Below are 14,529 nucleotides of genomic sequence, written 5' to 3' on the forward strand. Positions count from 1 at the left end.
GATGAGAATCTGTACCTGTAGAAGTTATGTTATAATAAATTCTCAAATACTAAACTTTTTATAGAAATTATTTCTAAAAATTTTATCAACAATGAGTGGATGGACTTACTGTATGTAATATGAAATCTATTTTATTAAAATTTAAAATGACATTCCAAATCTGTTTTGTTTCGACAGGTTATAGTATGTGGTATATTGTCTATTTTCCCTTTTTTTGTTTGTTTTGGTGCTTATGGCTGAATTCAGGACCATGTACATGCTAGGCAAGTGCTCCACCACTAAGCTGCATCCCAAGTCCTTTTTATTTTTATTAATGAGATAGACTCATTAATTTGCCCAGGCTGGCCTTGTACTTGTGATCTTCCTGCCTCAGCATCCTAGTTGTGGGGATTACAGGTGTTCACCACTGTACCTGCTTAAAATTTTCATTAAATAAGTATACATGCACAGATTGACTTTTGTAGTGTGTTTGATGAACGCTGAAGTGGAACCTTATACATTATTGATAATTTTATTTTTAGAATGCTGTTGGAGTTCCCGACCTTCCACAGTTTAGTGCATTGGATGCAAATACCTAGATCCCAGTCTGTATTTTTAAGATAGGGTGTCACTAACCCAGGTTGGTCTTGAATTTGCTAGCCTTGCCAGTGCTGGGAATAGACCTGTTGTGCTGCAGCACACCCACTTTAGATTCCACTTAACCTGTGGAGTATTTCATCCACAGGATAGTTTTATCCTTGACAGATAAAACTTGTATTAGAGGGTTGTGTTGTATGTTAGGAGTTGGTGCCCAAAGAAACGAGAAGACCCAAGGAGTGTAGCTTCAGAGGTCTCACTGAGATTAGTCTCACTCTGACTCCAGAGCCACAGAAACATCTCACATTTATTGAAGGCTAAAGGCAGGCTAAGGAATGTGCATAACTGCTTTGGTGAACACTATTGACTTCAGGCATTTACAAAGTTTACACAGTGCTAGCCATTAACGTCCCAAGCAAGGGATGCAGCAAATAGCACCAGTAGAGAAGCTGTTATCTGCAACCTTGGATCCCAGCTTGCTGGAATTTACTAGAGAGACAACAGTAACAGTTCTCCTTAGGCTGGTTATTGCTCCCTGTGCCCTCAGGACATTAGGCTTTTGTTTCATCTGTATTTCCATAGGTTTGGATGGGGTGGTGATCAGAAAAAGTGGCTTTTACCTGGGTAATTGTGTAAACTAGCCTTTTAAAGTGAAAACAATTTTACTAAAGGGTTTTTCATGAGTGAAAACATGACTGCATTAAACTATTTCTAAATGTTGAAATGTCAAGTTCATTAAGTGATACGGTATCACCCCACCACCACCACCACTGGGGTTTGAAAAAAGGCCTTTGTGCTGAAGTACATCCCCTGTGTGTGTGTCATATAGTCATACATATTTTGAGCTTTGTTTCAGTTAACCAATTTAGGCTTGAGCTTGCAAACTATCCCATCCTCCCAGAATGGTGGGTTTTACAGTTACATAATCACTTGGGCCTTTGTCCTAATTCTAATATGAATCTCATGCTTGACATGGTTATACATAACTTTCCCTTCACATTTAAAGGTGTTGAAGTTTTGCAATTGATCATGATTTTGCCAATTTTTTTTTTTTTTTTTTTTTTTTTTTTTTTTTTCAGGAAAGGGTCTACAGGGTGTTCAGGGTCTCACAACTAGATCAGATTTGTAGTGATCCACCTGTTTACAGCCTCCCAACAGCTGGGATTACAGGCGTGTGCCACCACGCCCAGTCTCAATTGCCCTGTCAGGGCACCCCGGGGCAGGGCCAGCACAACAGGCCCAGGGATCGAACCCCCAGCCCCTGTGCCTGGTTGCAGGCACTTTAATCTGCTGAGTTATTTGGCTGGCACCTTATTTTGTCACTTAAACCAGTAACCTGCCATTTAATTCAACATTTCAACACCAGGTTAGTGGCCCTTAAACCTCAGTGCACTTTGGAGTTACCTAGAGGGCTTGTGAGGTAAAGTGTATAATTTGTTTTCTAATTAAGAGTGTTGGGGCTGGGGAGATGGCTCAGTAAAATAAGCGCTTGCCTGGCAAGTGCAAGGGCCTGAGTTCAATCCCCGGTTCTGCCAAAAAAAGTTTTAAGATGTACATTTCTAACTAGTTTCCAAGGGTGCTGTTCTAGGGGACCACAACTTTGAAAACTGTCTTAACCATTTTATCTCCAAAATAGCTTCATTCCTAGTATATATCCAAATATTTTCCCATTTTATATATAGAAAATCAGAGTAGCAAACTTCACATCTGAACAGGTATCTTTCTCACTTAGACAAAATACCTGAAACCCAAAATTAAAGGGGTATAGGTTTATTTAGCTTATAGTTTGAACAAGTTTCAGTTCATAATTGGCTGGCTCCAAGGTAGGGTGGCACATGGCAGAGGGACAACAGTGGAAGACAGCCAAAGCAACAGAGAAAAAAGCCAGACAAGACTTTCTACCCCTTAGATGGTAGGCAGGCTACCTCCCCTTGGGTGGGTGCAACACAGCCTGAATCCCAGCACTGGACCAGGAATCAGTCATAAACTTGTCACAAAGTAGGTTCAGTCATCTTTGAGAAGTACCACCTCCCATGGCTAAAACTAAAGCAAGTCAGTGGAATAGAGGGGGATGCTTCTACCTGCTGATTATTACATGAGTATCAATGTAATGCTGCCTTGAGAGCTTAACTAGTGCTCTACTGTGTAGAAGGAAAAGGGTTCAATTTAAGAGTTGCTAAATTGCCTAGGTTGGGTGGGTTCTGTCAGTTCTGCCCTGGTCTCCCAGAGTGGGATTAAAGGCCTGTGCCACTATTCTTGGTTTGGATTTTTTTTTTTTAAATTAAAATGTTGCTGTGTAATGAAGCTTTGATCTCACAGCAATCTTCCTGCCTTAGCCTCCCAAGTGCTAGATTTGTAGATATGCCAATATACATGGCAGATTTTGGTTTTTTTGAGACATGGTCTCACAGTGGCACCCAGGCTGACCTTGAATTGGTACCATCATGCCTCAGCCTCTCATATGCTGGGATTACAGGTATGGTACCAACATACCTGGCCCAACAAATTTTATTAGTTTTACTAGAAATTGATCTCAGGATCTTGCACCTTTACTGGCAGACACTTGTGCCACTGAGCTATATCCCCGGACCCTGACAGGTTTTCTTTTTTTTTTTTTTTTTTTTTTTTTTTTTTATTTATTTATGTGTGTGTGTGTGTGTGTGTGTGTGTGTGTGTGGCCAGCTCAGCCCACCAGGGGGCGGGACTGGCTGACATGTGGTGCTGGGGATCGAACCGCGGTCCCTGTGCTTTGCTAAGCTTGTTCTAAGTAGGTGCTTGAGACCACTGAGCCATCTCACCAGCCCCTCTTCTTTTCTTTTTGAGACAGGGTTTTGCTATGCAGTTTGGGCTGGACTTGTGCTCACTTTTGTAGCCCCCATGCTGGTCTTGAACCCACACCTGGTTCTAGGGCCAGCACAGTCTGCCTAGGATTCCAGAGCCAGCATGGCATGTGGAGCCAGGGATTTAATTTGGGACCTTGTGCTTGCTAGGTATGTGCTTATGCCTCTGAGCTATCTCCCCAGCCCCTGGTTTTATTTATTTTTATTTTTTTGGTGGAACCGGGAATTGAACTCAGGACCTTGCGTTTGCCAGGGAAGCGCTTATTCCACTGAGCCATCTCCCTGGCCCCCCTGGTTTTATTTTAAATGCAGAGAGAATCTACTAAAGTGGATGTGTGATGATAATATGACTGACATTTGGCTGTCACATCATGCTTCATGAAGAGTGAGTTAAGTATACAGTAGAGGGCCGGGGAGATGGCTCAGTGGAGTAAGCACTTCCCTGGCAAGTGCAAGGGCCTGAGTTCAATCCCCAGTTCCACCAAAAAAAAAAAAAAAAAAAAAAAACAATAGAATTTGTATCCACTTAAGGGTCTAGGCCATCGAGATAGTTCAGTGGACTAAGTGTCTGCTTAGACAATTGCAGGGACTGGAGTTGGATCCCTGGCAAGACATGTTGCACCAGCCCCACCTCCAGACATGCTGAACTGGTTACTGAGATGGGGCATGGTGGTGGTGCATTCCTGTAATCCCACCCTTGGGGAGGCTGAAAACAAGAGGATCACAGGAGTCCAAGCTTCCTAGTGAGACCCTGTACCAAACACATTAAAAAACAAAAGGCTGAAGTATCTGGAGGCAGGGTCCAAAGCTAGAATAGAGATGCAACATTGAAGATGGCTAGAAATGGTAGTTTTGAATATTTTATTTTATTTTTTTTAAATATTTATTTATTTTTATTTATTACATTTATTTATTGTGTGTGTGTGTGGCCAGCTCAGCCCACCAGGGGGCGGGTCTGGCTGGCATGTGGTGCTGGGGATCGAACCGCGGTCCCTGTGCTTTGCCAAGCTTGTTTCAAGTAGGTGCTTTAGACCACTGAGCCATCTCTCCAGCCCCAGTTTTGAATATTTTAGAGGTGAGCTGATAAGGGTTGCTGAGGGGAATGATGACAGTGTCCACTGAATCAAGGACAAGCTTACAAACTTTAAACTGTCAAGATTGCACTTAATAAAATGATAGAGCAAATTATGAGAGAATAGACAACAATTGGTTTGGATTTAAGAGGTTTGTTTTACACCAAGTGGAAAGCAGAAGAGAAGTCAGTAAAGTAACCAAAGTAGATGTCCTAATTTCAGATTACATTAAAACCAGGGGATATAATGAGATCATTTAGGGAACTACACATAAGGTAGAATGTTAATCCCAGTAAATGTAAATTGTCTCAACTTTTCAGTTAAAGATACGGGGTCTTGGCTGTGTATTCCAGGCTGATCTCAAACTCACTCTAGCTTAGACTGGCTTCAAACTCAGAGCAGTCCTCCTTCCCTAGCCTAAGTGCTGGAATTATAGGTGTACATCACCATGTCCAGTTGAAGTCAGAGTTGTAAAATGGTTTTCTTTTGGTTTTGTTTAATGTTTATAAACTATTTAAATGGATACATCTTACAAGGTGAAAAGAACACAAAAAGATATCAACCAAATTGTATCCAGGAAAAAGCTGTCAATAGAGTCTTTAAGGCAAACATTACTACTGGCTAAAAATTAGTAAAATTTTCAGTTTCATCAGACATGTAATGATTTTAATGTTCAGCATTCCTAGGTAATGTAGCCTGTGGGCTGCAGCATCTGACACCAGCTGTGGTGAGGAGACCTGCTCTGGAGCACGTCTTGCGGTGCAGGCCAGCTGCAGGAGCAGGGTAGTTGCCTTGGTTTGGGTCTGTGCTGCTACACACCAAGCTTTCTGATAGACACTCTGCTGCTGTCGTCAACTGGGCGCTTTCTGTGGAGAAGACTGCCAAAGGTCCCTGTGCCCAGGCTGAGTGTCTAGGGGGAGCTGCTGTGGGCTGATACACAAGACTGATTTATTGGCTGTCAGGCCACTGCTTAGCCCTTGGGACTGAAGTGGAGGCTGTAGGACTGTCAAGTAACTCAGGACTCTCTTAGTTTATTTCTGGGTATTCCCATTTGGATCTGAATATACAAAACATCCAAGGACATCAGAAGATATTTTTCCAGTACTGAAGTTTCTAACTCATTTCAAATGGTAAGGCATTGAAGCAGAAACTATCCAGATAATTTTTGGGGAACTCTCTGTTTATTCAGTATACCACCCCACTGCTTTACCACTTCTGAAACTGCCATTGAATGTTGAAGATGTTTAGTGGTTTATTAGAAGGAACAGTCCAGAGGGGAAAGGGAAATCTCAGTAGGTGACAAAGTACATTCTTTGTAAGAATGGAGCCATGTGTGTTGATGCACATCTACAATCCCAGCACTCTGAGAAGTTGAGGCAGGAAAGAGGATGGCAGTTTGAGCCAGTCTGGGCAACTTAATAATTTAGCAAACTGTCAAAATGAAAAGAAAATTTAAAAAAAAAAATTTTTTTTTTCTAAAGGGCTGGGAATGTAGCTCAGTCCAAAGGACATGAGTTCAATCCCTAGTACCAAAAACAAACAAAAAAAAAACCCCACTCTTGGAATGGAAATTTATGTGCAGTAGTGATGATTCCGAAATAGTGAATTAACCTATTTGTTGGGTTATTCCCAGTTACTTTAAAAAATTTTTTTAAAAATTAATTTCCAGTTACTTTTAGAAAAAAAGTACAAAATTAGCATAACATAGTGGAAGGCCAAGGCAGGAGAACCTCAAATTTCAGCCCAGCCTGGGCTATTTTTCATTTTTTGGTACAGGGATTGAATGCAAGACTTTGTGCTTGCCCGGTTGCGCTTATGCCACTGAGCTATCTCCCTGGCTCCAGCCTGGGCAATTTAGCAAGACTCTGTCTCAAAACAAAACGGACTGGGGATGCAGCTCAGTATGAATGAATTGGATTCAGTCCCCAGTACAACGCCCAACCAAAAGTAAAGTTTCATTTCTTGCTCTTTCTTTTTGTGTTTTGAGATAGGGTTTTGCTGTGTAGTCCAGCCTGCCCTTGAACTTTTGGTGATCCTTCTGCATCAGCCTTCCGAGTGCTAGAATTACAGGTGTGCATCACTGTGTCCTGGCCAAATCGGGATTTTGACAATAGCTCAGTAAATTTTCATAGCAAGATCCAAGGTTTGAAAACCAAAGATAGGGCTGGGGAGATAGCTCAGCAGTCTAAGCTCCTGCCTGACAAGTGCAAGGACCAGGGCTTGATTCCAGGTACTGCATGCCATGCTGGCCCTGCACAAGCCAGCTGCCAAAATTGGGCATGGTGGCGTAGGCCTATAATCCCAGCACTGGGGAAGCTGAGACAGGAGGATCACTATGAATCTGAACTACGTAGTGAGACCTTGTATCAAAAATAAAAATAAAAACCAAAGATATCCAAATCAGACATTTACAGCCAAGCTTCTGATTATGATCAATGGAAAAATACTAAAAACACTGAGAAAGGGCCCTCTACCCTTTTTATATGGGGAAAACAGTTTGGCAGATTTCTCATTAGTAACCCTGGCTGCTAGAAACAGACTACAACTCCCACCATTTCTTTTCAATATCAGTAAATGAGCCCAGGGACTTTCCCATTGCTTTTATCTTTTGAGTCAGGTTCTGGCTCAACTGCTAAATTGGCCCGATTAGGCTCGAATTTGCCATCCTCCAACCTCAGTCTTCCAGAATGCTAAGATTACAGGTGTGAGTCCCTTGTTTTACCATAGTCAGGAAAAAGGCTCAACTCGTGCTTTTTTTTAAATACCAGGACTCAAACTCATGACCTCGAGCTTGTGCACGTGCTGTGCTGCTGAACTATATTTCTGACCCAACTCATGCATTCAAGTAGCTCTCTGCTTTTTTAAAACTGCAGTGAATATTTATTTTTTGAGACAGGGTCTCACTATGCAGTTTAGGCTGGCCTTGTGCTCACTTTTGTAGCCCCCAGGCTGCTCTTGAACTCACAGTGACCCTCCTGTCTCAACCTCCTGAGTGCTGAGATTACAGGCATGTGCCATCACGCCTGGTTCCGATGCTGGCACCGCATGTGGGGCTGGGAATCAAATTCGGGACCTTGCACTTGCCAGTAGGTACTTATGCCTCTGAGCAATCTCCCCAGTTCCTATTTTATTTATTTTTTAAATGTATTTGGTTGTTACAGGGTCTCACTACACAGCTCAGACTCATAGTGATCCTTCTGTCTCAGCCTCCCCATGCTGGGATTACGGGCATGCACCACCACACCTAGTTTTGGTGGCTGACAGGGCATGCACTATGGGGGATCACACCTGAGACCTTGTGTTTGCCAGGAAGGCACTTAGACTTCGCTATCCCCCCAGCCCTTGGGGATTTTTAAAAAGACCTATTTAAAATATATGAATTTTATTACAGATTTCATATGTGTAGTAAACACTGGTTATAAATAATCTTTCTCAAGAAAAGCCTTCAATAACATGTTTCAAGTTGTTCTTACGCTTACTATTCTCTCAGATGCTGTAGAAGTACGGTTTTAGCGCTTTCCTAATTCTTGAATATAACATTTCTACAGTGATTGATTTACTTGGGATGTCAGAGTACACATTCCTATGAGATAGAAGCTTTTATATCGACAATATTTTTCATAATTTTCTCAATTATTTTACTTTCAAATTTTACTAACCTGTTATAGTTGTCAATATCCCTTTCTCTTGTAAGAATTACTTGTTAAAAAAAAACCCTGTTTGTTGAATAAGCTATAACCTAGGATTAAAAGTGCTCCTTCAATCATATCTATAGTATTTTTCTGCAATAGAAGTTTTTGGTAAAGGTTGTGTGACAACTAAAGGTCTTCCTACATTTATTACATTCATGTAGCCTCTCATAATTATTCTTTTTTTGTATTTTCAAGGAAGTGTCAACAGGGTGTTCAGGGTCTCACTACTAGATTGGACTCATAGTGATCCACCTGTTTACAGCCTCCCAAGAGATGGAATTACAGGGGCATGCCACCAGCCCAGTCTCAGCTGCTGTCTCAGCATGCGCCAGGGGTGGGGCCAGCAAGCAGGCCCATGTATTATGTTTCTTTTCGGGGAGAATTTTTATTTAAATGCGTGCCAAAGACTTTGCTATATTAATTGTATTTATTTATTTAATGTATTTAGGACAAGATCTAAGGGGTCTCACTACGTAGACTGGACTTGTAGTGATTTTCCTGTTTTGAGCCCCTCAAGCAGTGGGATTACAGGCACGCACCACCATGCCCAGTCTCAATTACTGTCTCAGGGTGCCCTGGGGGCGGGGCCGGCACTACACGTCAGGAATCAAATCCCAGCTGCTGCGCTCTGCCTAAGCAGGTGCTTTATTCCACTGAGTTATCTGGTCAGCCCTTTAATTGTGTTTAAACTTGTCTCTCTCCAAAATCAATCATGTTGAGAAATGTTTGGCAATATTTATGATAAAGATTTAAATAATACTAATGTGAACTGGAGAAGGGGGATACAGAGGAAGGACCATTTTGTATTTGTATATACAGAATAGTTAGGATAGATGTACGGCTGCTTTCGCTTGGTTCCGTGAAAAAAAGGATTTGCAGTAGTAGTGTTTGGACAGGATGTTCTGGCTGCTTCTTGGGCTGTAGATGACTGCTGAGAAGATAACAATGTCCTATTAATCATCTTGCAAAGTACCTCATTGATATGTTTCTCAATAAAATAAATAAATAAATAATACTAATAATTTCTGCATTAGGTATAAACAGATACACACCAAAAGACATAACCAAGAATATTTATGGCAATATTTTAACACAAAATTATAAAAATACAAATATCTATAGGATAAATAGTATATTCTTAAAATGGAATAGTATAGAAAATGAATACACTACTGCCACGTGCAATAATGTACAAATCTTTAACATGTTCAGTAAAATAAGGACAGAAAGGAATTCATAATATATGTTTGAAAATATAGTTTAAAAACATGCAAAAACTGTAAGTCAGGGAAGTCATTTTTGAGAGAGGAACAAAAAATTACACTTCATTATACAGAATGAGAATTTCATAGTTTTTCTCTTATAGAGCTTAATTCAGATAATTTAAACTTTTATATTTATATAAGTATTTTTTAATAAAGCATTTGAGTCAGCAGGGACAGCTAAAATCTTTAGCTTTATAGACAACTGTGTTCAATAAAAATCATATCTTTTTCTTATGCTTGAGAAGGGTAGTTATATAATGTGATTTTAATAATTATTACTAATTTGTGATTAAAATCACATGAACATGTTTAAGCATGCTTTTCTTTCTAAAACTAAAGGATTATAATAGGCTTCACAAAGAAATCACTTCATCTATTGTATTTCCAAGTTTTCTCCCTTATGAGTTCTCTGATGGACAATCAGATTTCTCTTATAACTGAAGGATTTACTACATTCATTACAAACATAAGGTTTTTCACCTGTGTGAGTTCTTTGATGAACAATGAGATTTGTCTTCTGTCGGAAGCACTTTCCACATTCATTACATTTATATGGTTTCTCTCCTGTGTGAGTTCTTTGATGATGAATCAGATATGACTTCCTGCTGAAGGCTTTCCCACACTGAGGACATTCATAGGATTTCTGCCCGGTATGTATTTTCTGATGTACAGTAAGGGTTGCCTTCTGACGAAATGACTTCCCACATTCATTACAGATGTAAGGCTTCTCCCCTGTATGAATTCTCTGGTGTAGATTGAGATTTGTTTTCTGACTGAAGGATTTCCCACATTCATTACATTCATATGGTTTTTCTCCTGTATGAGTTCTGTGGTGATCAATGAGATAGGACTTCATCCTGAAGGCTTTCCCACAGTGAGGACATTCATAAGATTTCTCACCTGTGTGTGTTCTCTGATGTGCTACAAGGGTTGTCTTCTGGCGGAAGGACTTTCCACATTCACTACAAATATAGGGTTTCTCCTCATTATGAGTTTTCTCATGAAGAGCGAGGGTTGTCTTCTGAGAGAAGGATTTCCCACATTCATTACAAATATAAGGCTTCTCTCCTGTATGAGTCCTCTGGTGTACAGTAAGGTTTGCCTTCTGGTGAAAAGACTTTCCACATTCTTTACAGATATAAGGTTTCTCCCCTGTATGAATTCTTTGATGTAAAGAAAGAGTCGTTTTCTGGCGGAAGGACTTCCCACAATCATTACATATATATGGTCTTTCTCCTGTGTGTGTTCTCTGATGACGAATGAGGTGTGACTTCAATCTGAAAGCATTCCTACATTCTGGACACTCATAGGACTTCTCTCCTGTATGTGTTCTCTGATGATCAGTGAGGGCTGTCTTTAGGCGAAAGGACTTGCCACATTCATTACAAACAAAGGGTTTCTCTCCTGTGTGAGTTCTTTGATGGTCAATAAGATATGACTTCCTTCTAAATGCATTTCCACACTCATGACATTGATAGGGTTTTTCCTCTGTGTGAATTCCCTGATGAAGTATCAATACTGACTTCCTGCAGAAAGACTTCCCACATTCAGTGCAGGTATGTTTTTTTTCAATATTGGTTGCTCTTTTCTTTTTAGTATATACAGATGGGGTTTCCCCTCTATATGTCCTATTAGGTGTAATTAAGCCTTCCTTTTTTAGGAATGGCTTTTCACAGTAATGATATGCAAATGACTGTGTTGGAATTATCATGTTCTGATATTGCATAATCACAGCATTGTGACTAAAAGGTCTACCACTTTGATTAAAGGATTTGATTTCAGGATGAGCTAGTTCTTGCTTAGTATTAAAGAATAATTTCCCATATTCATTATACTCATTAAGTCTTTTTCTTGCAGGACTCACATTACTGATTATTAATTCTGAAACATTTTCTGAAGTCTTTCCATGAGTGTCATATTTAGGAGACAGATTTTTTTGATTAATAGGCTTTTTGACTATGGCAAGTGTCTTTTCACATATACTACTCTTCTGCTTTATCAGTTTGTTATGATTAATGCACACAACTGATCTAGAATATTTATCTTGGTGTTCCTTGAATTTCATTAAAAAGTCTTCAGCTTTCCAGTTTTCTTCTAGAAAAGAATAGCAGCTTGTCAACTTTGACATATTCATTAGGGAAAGAAATTATGTAAGAATCTACACTTGAGGCTAAAAAAGACCTAGGACAAATTATACTCAACCTACTAGACAAAGTAACACAAAATCTAAACAAAACTGCTTCAGTGTGGGAAAGAATAAAAAAAGTAAAAGAAACAACAAACATTTTTTTTTTTTTGCGGAACCGGGGACTGAACTCAGATCCTTGCGTTTGCCGGTCAAGTGCTTATCCTACTGAGCCATCTCCCCGGCCCCTAACAAACAGTTTTTTTTGAGACAGGGTCTTGTTATATAGTTTAGACTAATCCTGAATGTACTATGAAGCCCACGCTGGCCTTGAACTTGCAGCAATTCTTGTAACTCAGCCTCTTGTGTGCCAGGATTATAGGCATGCACTGCAGTACTGGGGAAAGAATCCAGGGCTTTAACAGAGTTACATCCCCAGTCAATAAGATCTCCCAAACTACTAAGTTGCCAGGGAAAGGCTAAAACTTGCAGTTTTCCTACCTCATTCTCCCAGGGTGCTGGTAGTACAGTCATGTGCCACCATACCTAGCTTCTAATACCTTCTGTGCCTTAAAGAACTTCCAAGTAAAACAAGTCAACAAGTTACAGAAAGGTAGAAGAGGGACTGATGGTTGGAAAAGTAGATTCGAAGATAATGAAGCAAATCTATCAAGGGCATTAAACTATAACATGGCAAAAAAAAAAAAATGCCTGTTTAGGGAAAAATACTACACAAAGGATTATTTTTGCAAGACACAGATCATTTATACTTTTTTTTTTTTTGGCGCAGAACCGGGGATTGAACTCAGGCCCTTGAGCTTGCCGGGGAAACTCATTCCACTGAGCCATCTCCCCGGCCCCCATCATTTATACTTTTATAATTGGGCTGGCGAGATAGCTCAGCAGCTTAAGTCCCTGCCTGGCAAGCACAAGGTCCTGAGTTCAATCTCTGGTACCAAACAAAAACAAAAACAAAAAACCTGAAAAAGATGAACTGGAGGCATTCATTACTTGAGGGTAAATGGACGAAACTTAGGACCATAAATTAAGTGAAGTAAGACATACAAACTTAAATATCTCACAGTTTCGCTTATATGAAAAACTTACAGAGAAAAATAGAAGAAGATAAATAGGAAGTAGGATGATCTTTTTGAAATGGCTGAGGAGTAAGAGATGGGGATAAAAAAGGATAAAAAGGAAAGAAGTGAAGGGGAACAAAAATGAACAGAGCTTTTGAAAGTTGGAAGGGGACCAAGAGTTGGAAGGAGCAAGAAGGAAGAAGGGTAGGGAATTAAAAAGGGAGAGAAAAAGAAATAGATCTACAAGAATGAAGAAAGAGGCCAGGGAGATGGCTCAGTAGAATAAGCACTTCCCTGGCAAACGCAAGGGCCTGAGTTCAATCCCTGCTTCCGCAAAAAAAAAAAAAAAGAAAAAAGAGGACAGGAATATAGCTTGGTGGCACAGTGCCTGCCTGGCAAACACAAGGTCCTGAGTTTGATTCATAATAAAAAGAAAATGATGACAGATTCAGGCTAAAATCATGGTAGTAACAACATAATTTAGAAATAGACAATGAAAAAGGATTTAAGAGCTGAGGAGGTAATTTTAATTTCTGACATACTGTTTCAAAATACATAAGAGAACAGATGGCACTTTTGAGGGACTACAGTGCAGGTGGGAGAAATGTGCTAAGATGCTGATATTAGACTATCTAATCTGGCAGAGCTTAAGGTCTGAGAATGGATGTGATTATCATAATTAAAAGGTTGATCCCTTGAAGATAAATTAGAGAATTAAGACTTAAGACTAAGAGTGCAAGCCAGGCATAGTGGGTATGCCTATAATACCAGCCCTGGGGAGGTTAAGGCAGGAAGATCACTGAAGTTCAAGGCCAGGCCAGCTACACAGTGAGTTCAGGTGAACTGTACAGTGAGACCCTGTCTTACCTCTGCCACCAAACAAGTAAGAGTATAGTGAAAGAATATATATATATATATATATTCTTTCAATATATATTAATTAATGTTTCTGTTTTTGTACTGGGATTGAAATGCAACCTTGTACTTGCCAGGCAGGCACTTATGCCGCTAAGCTATATCCCTGGCTCTGAAAGAATATTTTTAAGAATGTACAATACATAGGCTAGGCACTGTTGGACAATAGGGTCACAGCAGTGAAGAAAGGACCAAGTGTTAGTAAGCACTGAAGAAATCACAGTAAGAATGCATTAGTGCTGTTTACCCAAACCACGTGTGGATTTTAGGATGGTCAGCACTAAAAATGAACCACAAAAGCTTAATGGGGAAAAATGGTATCTGTATAAAGGTTTTTTTTTGGTACCTGGGATCGAACTCAGGATCTTAGCCATTGAGCTATCTTCCTGGCCAAAATATGGTATCTGTGAGATCAGCTTGGGCTAAGAGTTTTAAATTTTACAGCTGATTTTTTTTTTGGGGGGGGGGCGCTAAGCACTGGGGATTGAATCCAGGGTTTTCCCACCCTTTTTTACTTTGAGAAGTCTCACTGAGCCTAGGTCAGGCTGGGGAGACAGCTTGGTAGCACAAGCACCTGCCTGACAAATGCAAGGTCCCAAGTTTGATCCTTGATACCACATGCTGTGCAAGCCCTGGAACCCCAGCATGCCATGCCTACCCCCAAGTGAGGTGTAGTGGTGTTTGCCTGTAATCCCAGCACTAGGGAGGCTGAGACAGGAGAATCACTATGAGTCTAGCTGTATAGTGAGACCCTGTACCAAAAAAAGAAAAAAAGTCCAGGCTGGGCTTGAACTGGCAATCCTACAGGTCAGTCTCCCTAAGCGCTTAGATTACAAGTAGTTAACAGCTAGATCTATAGTGAGAATGGAAGTTTAGACTTAGTGCAGCAAACAAATGTGAGGTATGAAAAGGTAAGAAAATTGTGAAGTAACTAGTGAGAACACCAACCAAGAATTTTTTTTTT

General features: G+C 40.2%; 1 protein-coding gene across 11 annotated transcripts in view; it reads right to left on the bottom strand.

Moving 5' to 3' along the window:
- LOC111818220 (zinc finger protein 567) overlaps positions 1 to 14,529 on the bottom strand; it is a 78,894-nt gene that overhangs the window by 47,469 nt on the left and 16,896 nt on the right. For 9 of the 11 annotated variants that reach the window (XM_023721584.1, XM_023721592.1, XM_023721594.1 and 6 more), the window contains one exon: positions 9,312 to 11,540. In XM_023721584.1, coding sequence (XP_023577352.1) covers positions 9,820 to 11,540 — 1,721 coding nt within the window. In that variant the 3' untranslated portion in view covers positions 9,312 to 9,819. Of the gene's footprint in view, positions 11,541 to 14,529 lie in introns of those variants that run through there. The other 2 variants (XM_023721596.1, XM_023721595.1) reach the window with 1 other exon arrangement.

The sequence above is a fragment of the Octodon degus genome, unplaced genomic scaffold, assembly GCF_000260255.1.
Source record: "Octodon degus isolate 3935 unplaced genomic scaffold, OctDeg1.0 scaffold00083, whole genome shotgun sequence".
Classification (NCBI taxonomy): domain Eukaryota; kingdom Metazoa; phylum Chordata; class Mammalia; order Rodentia; family Octodontidae; genus Octodon; species Octodon degus.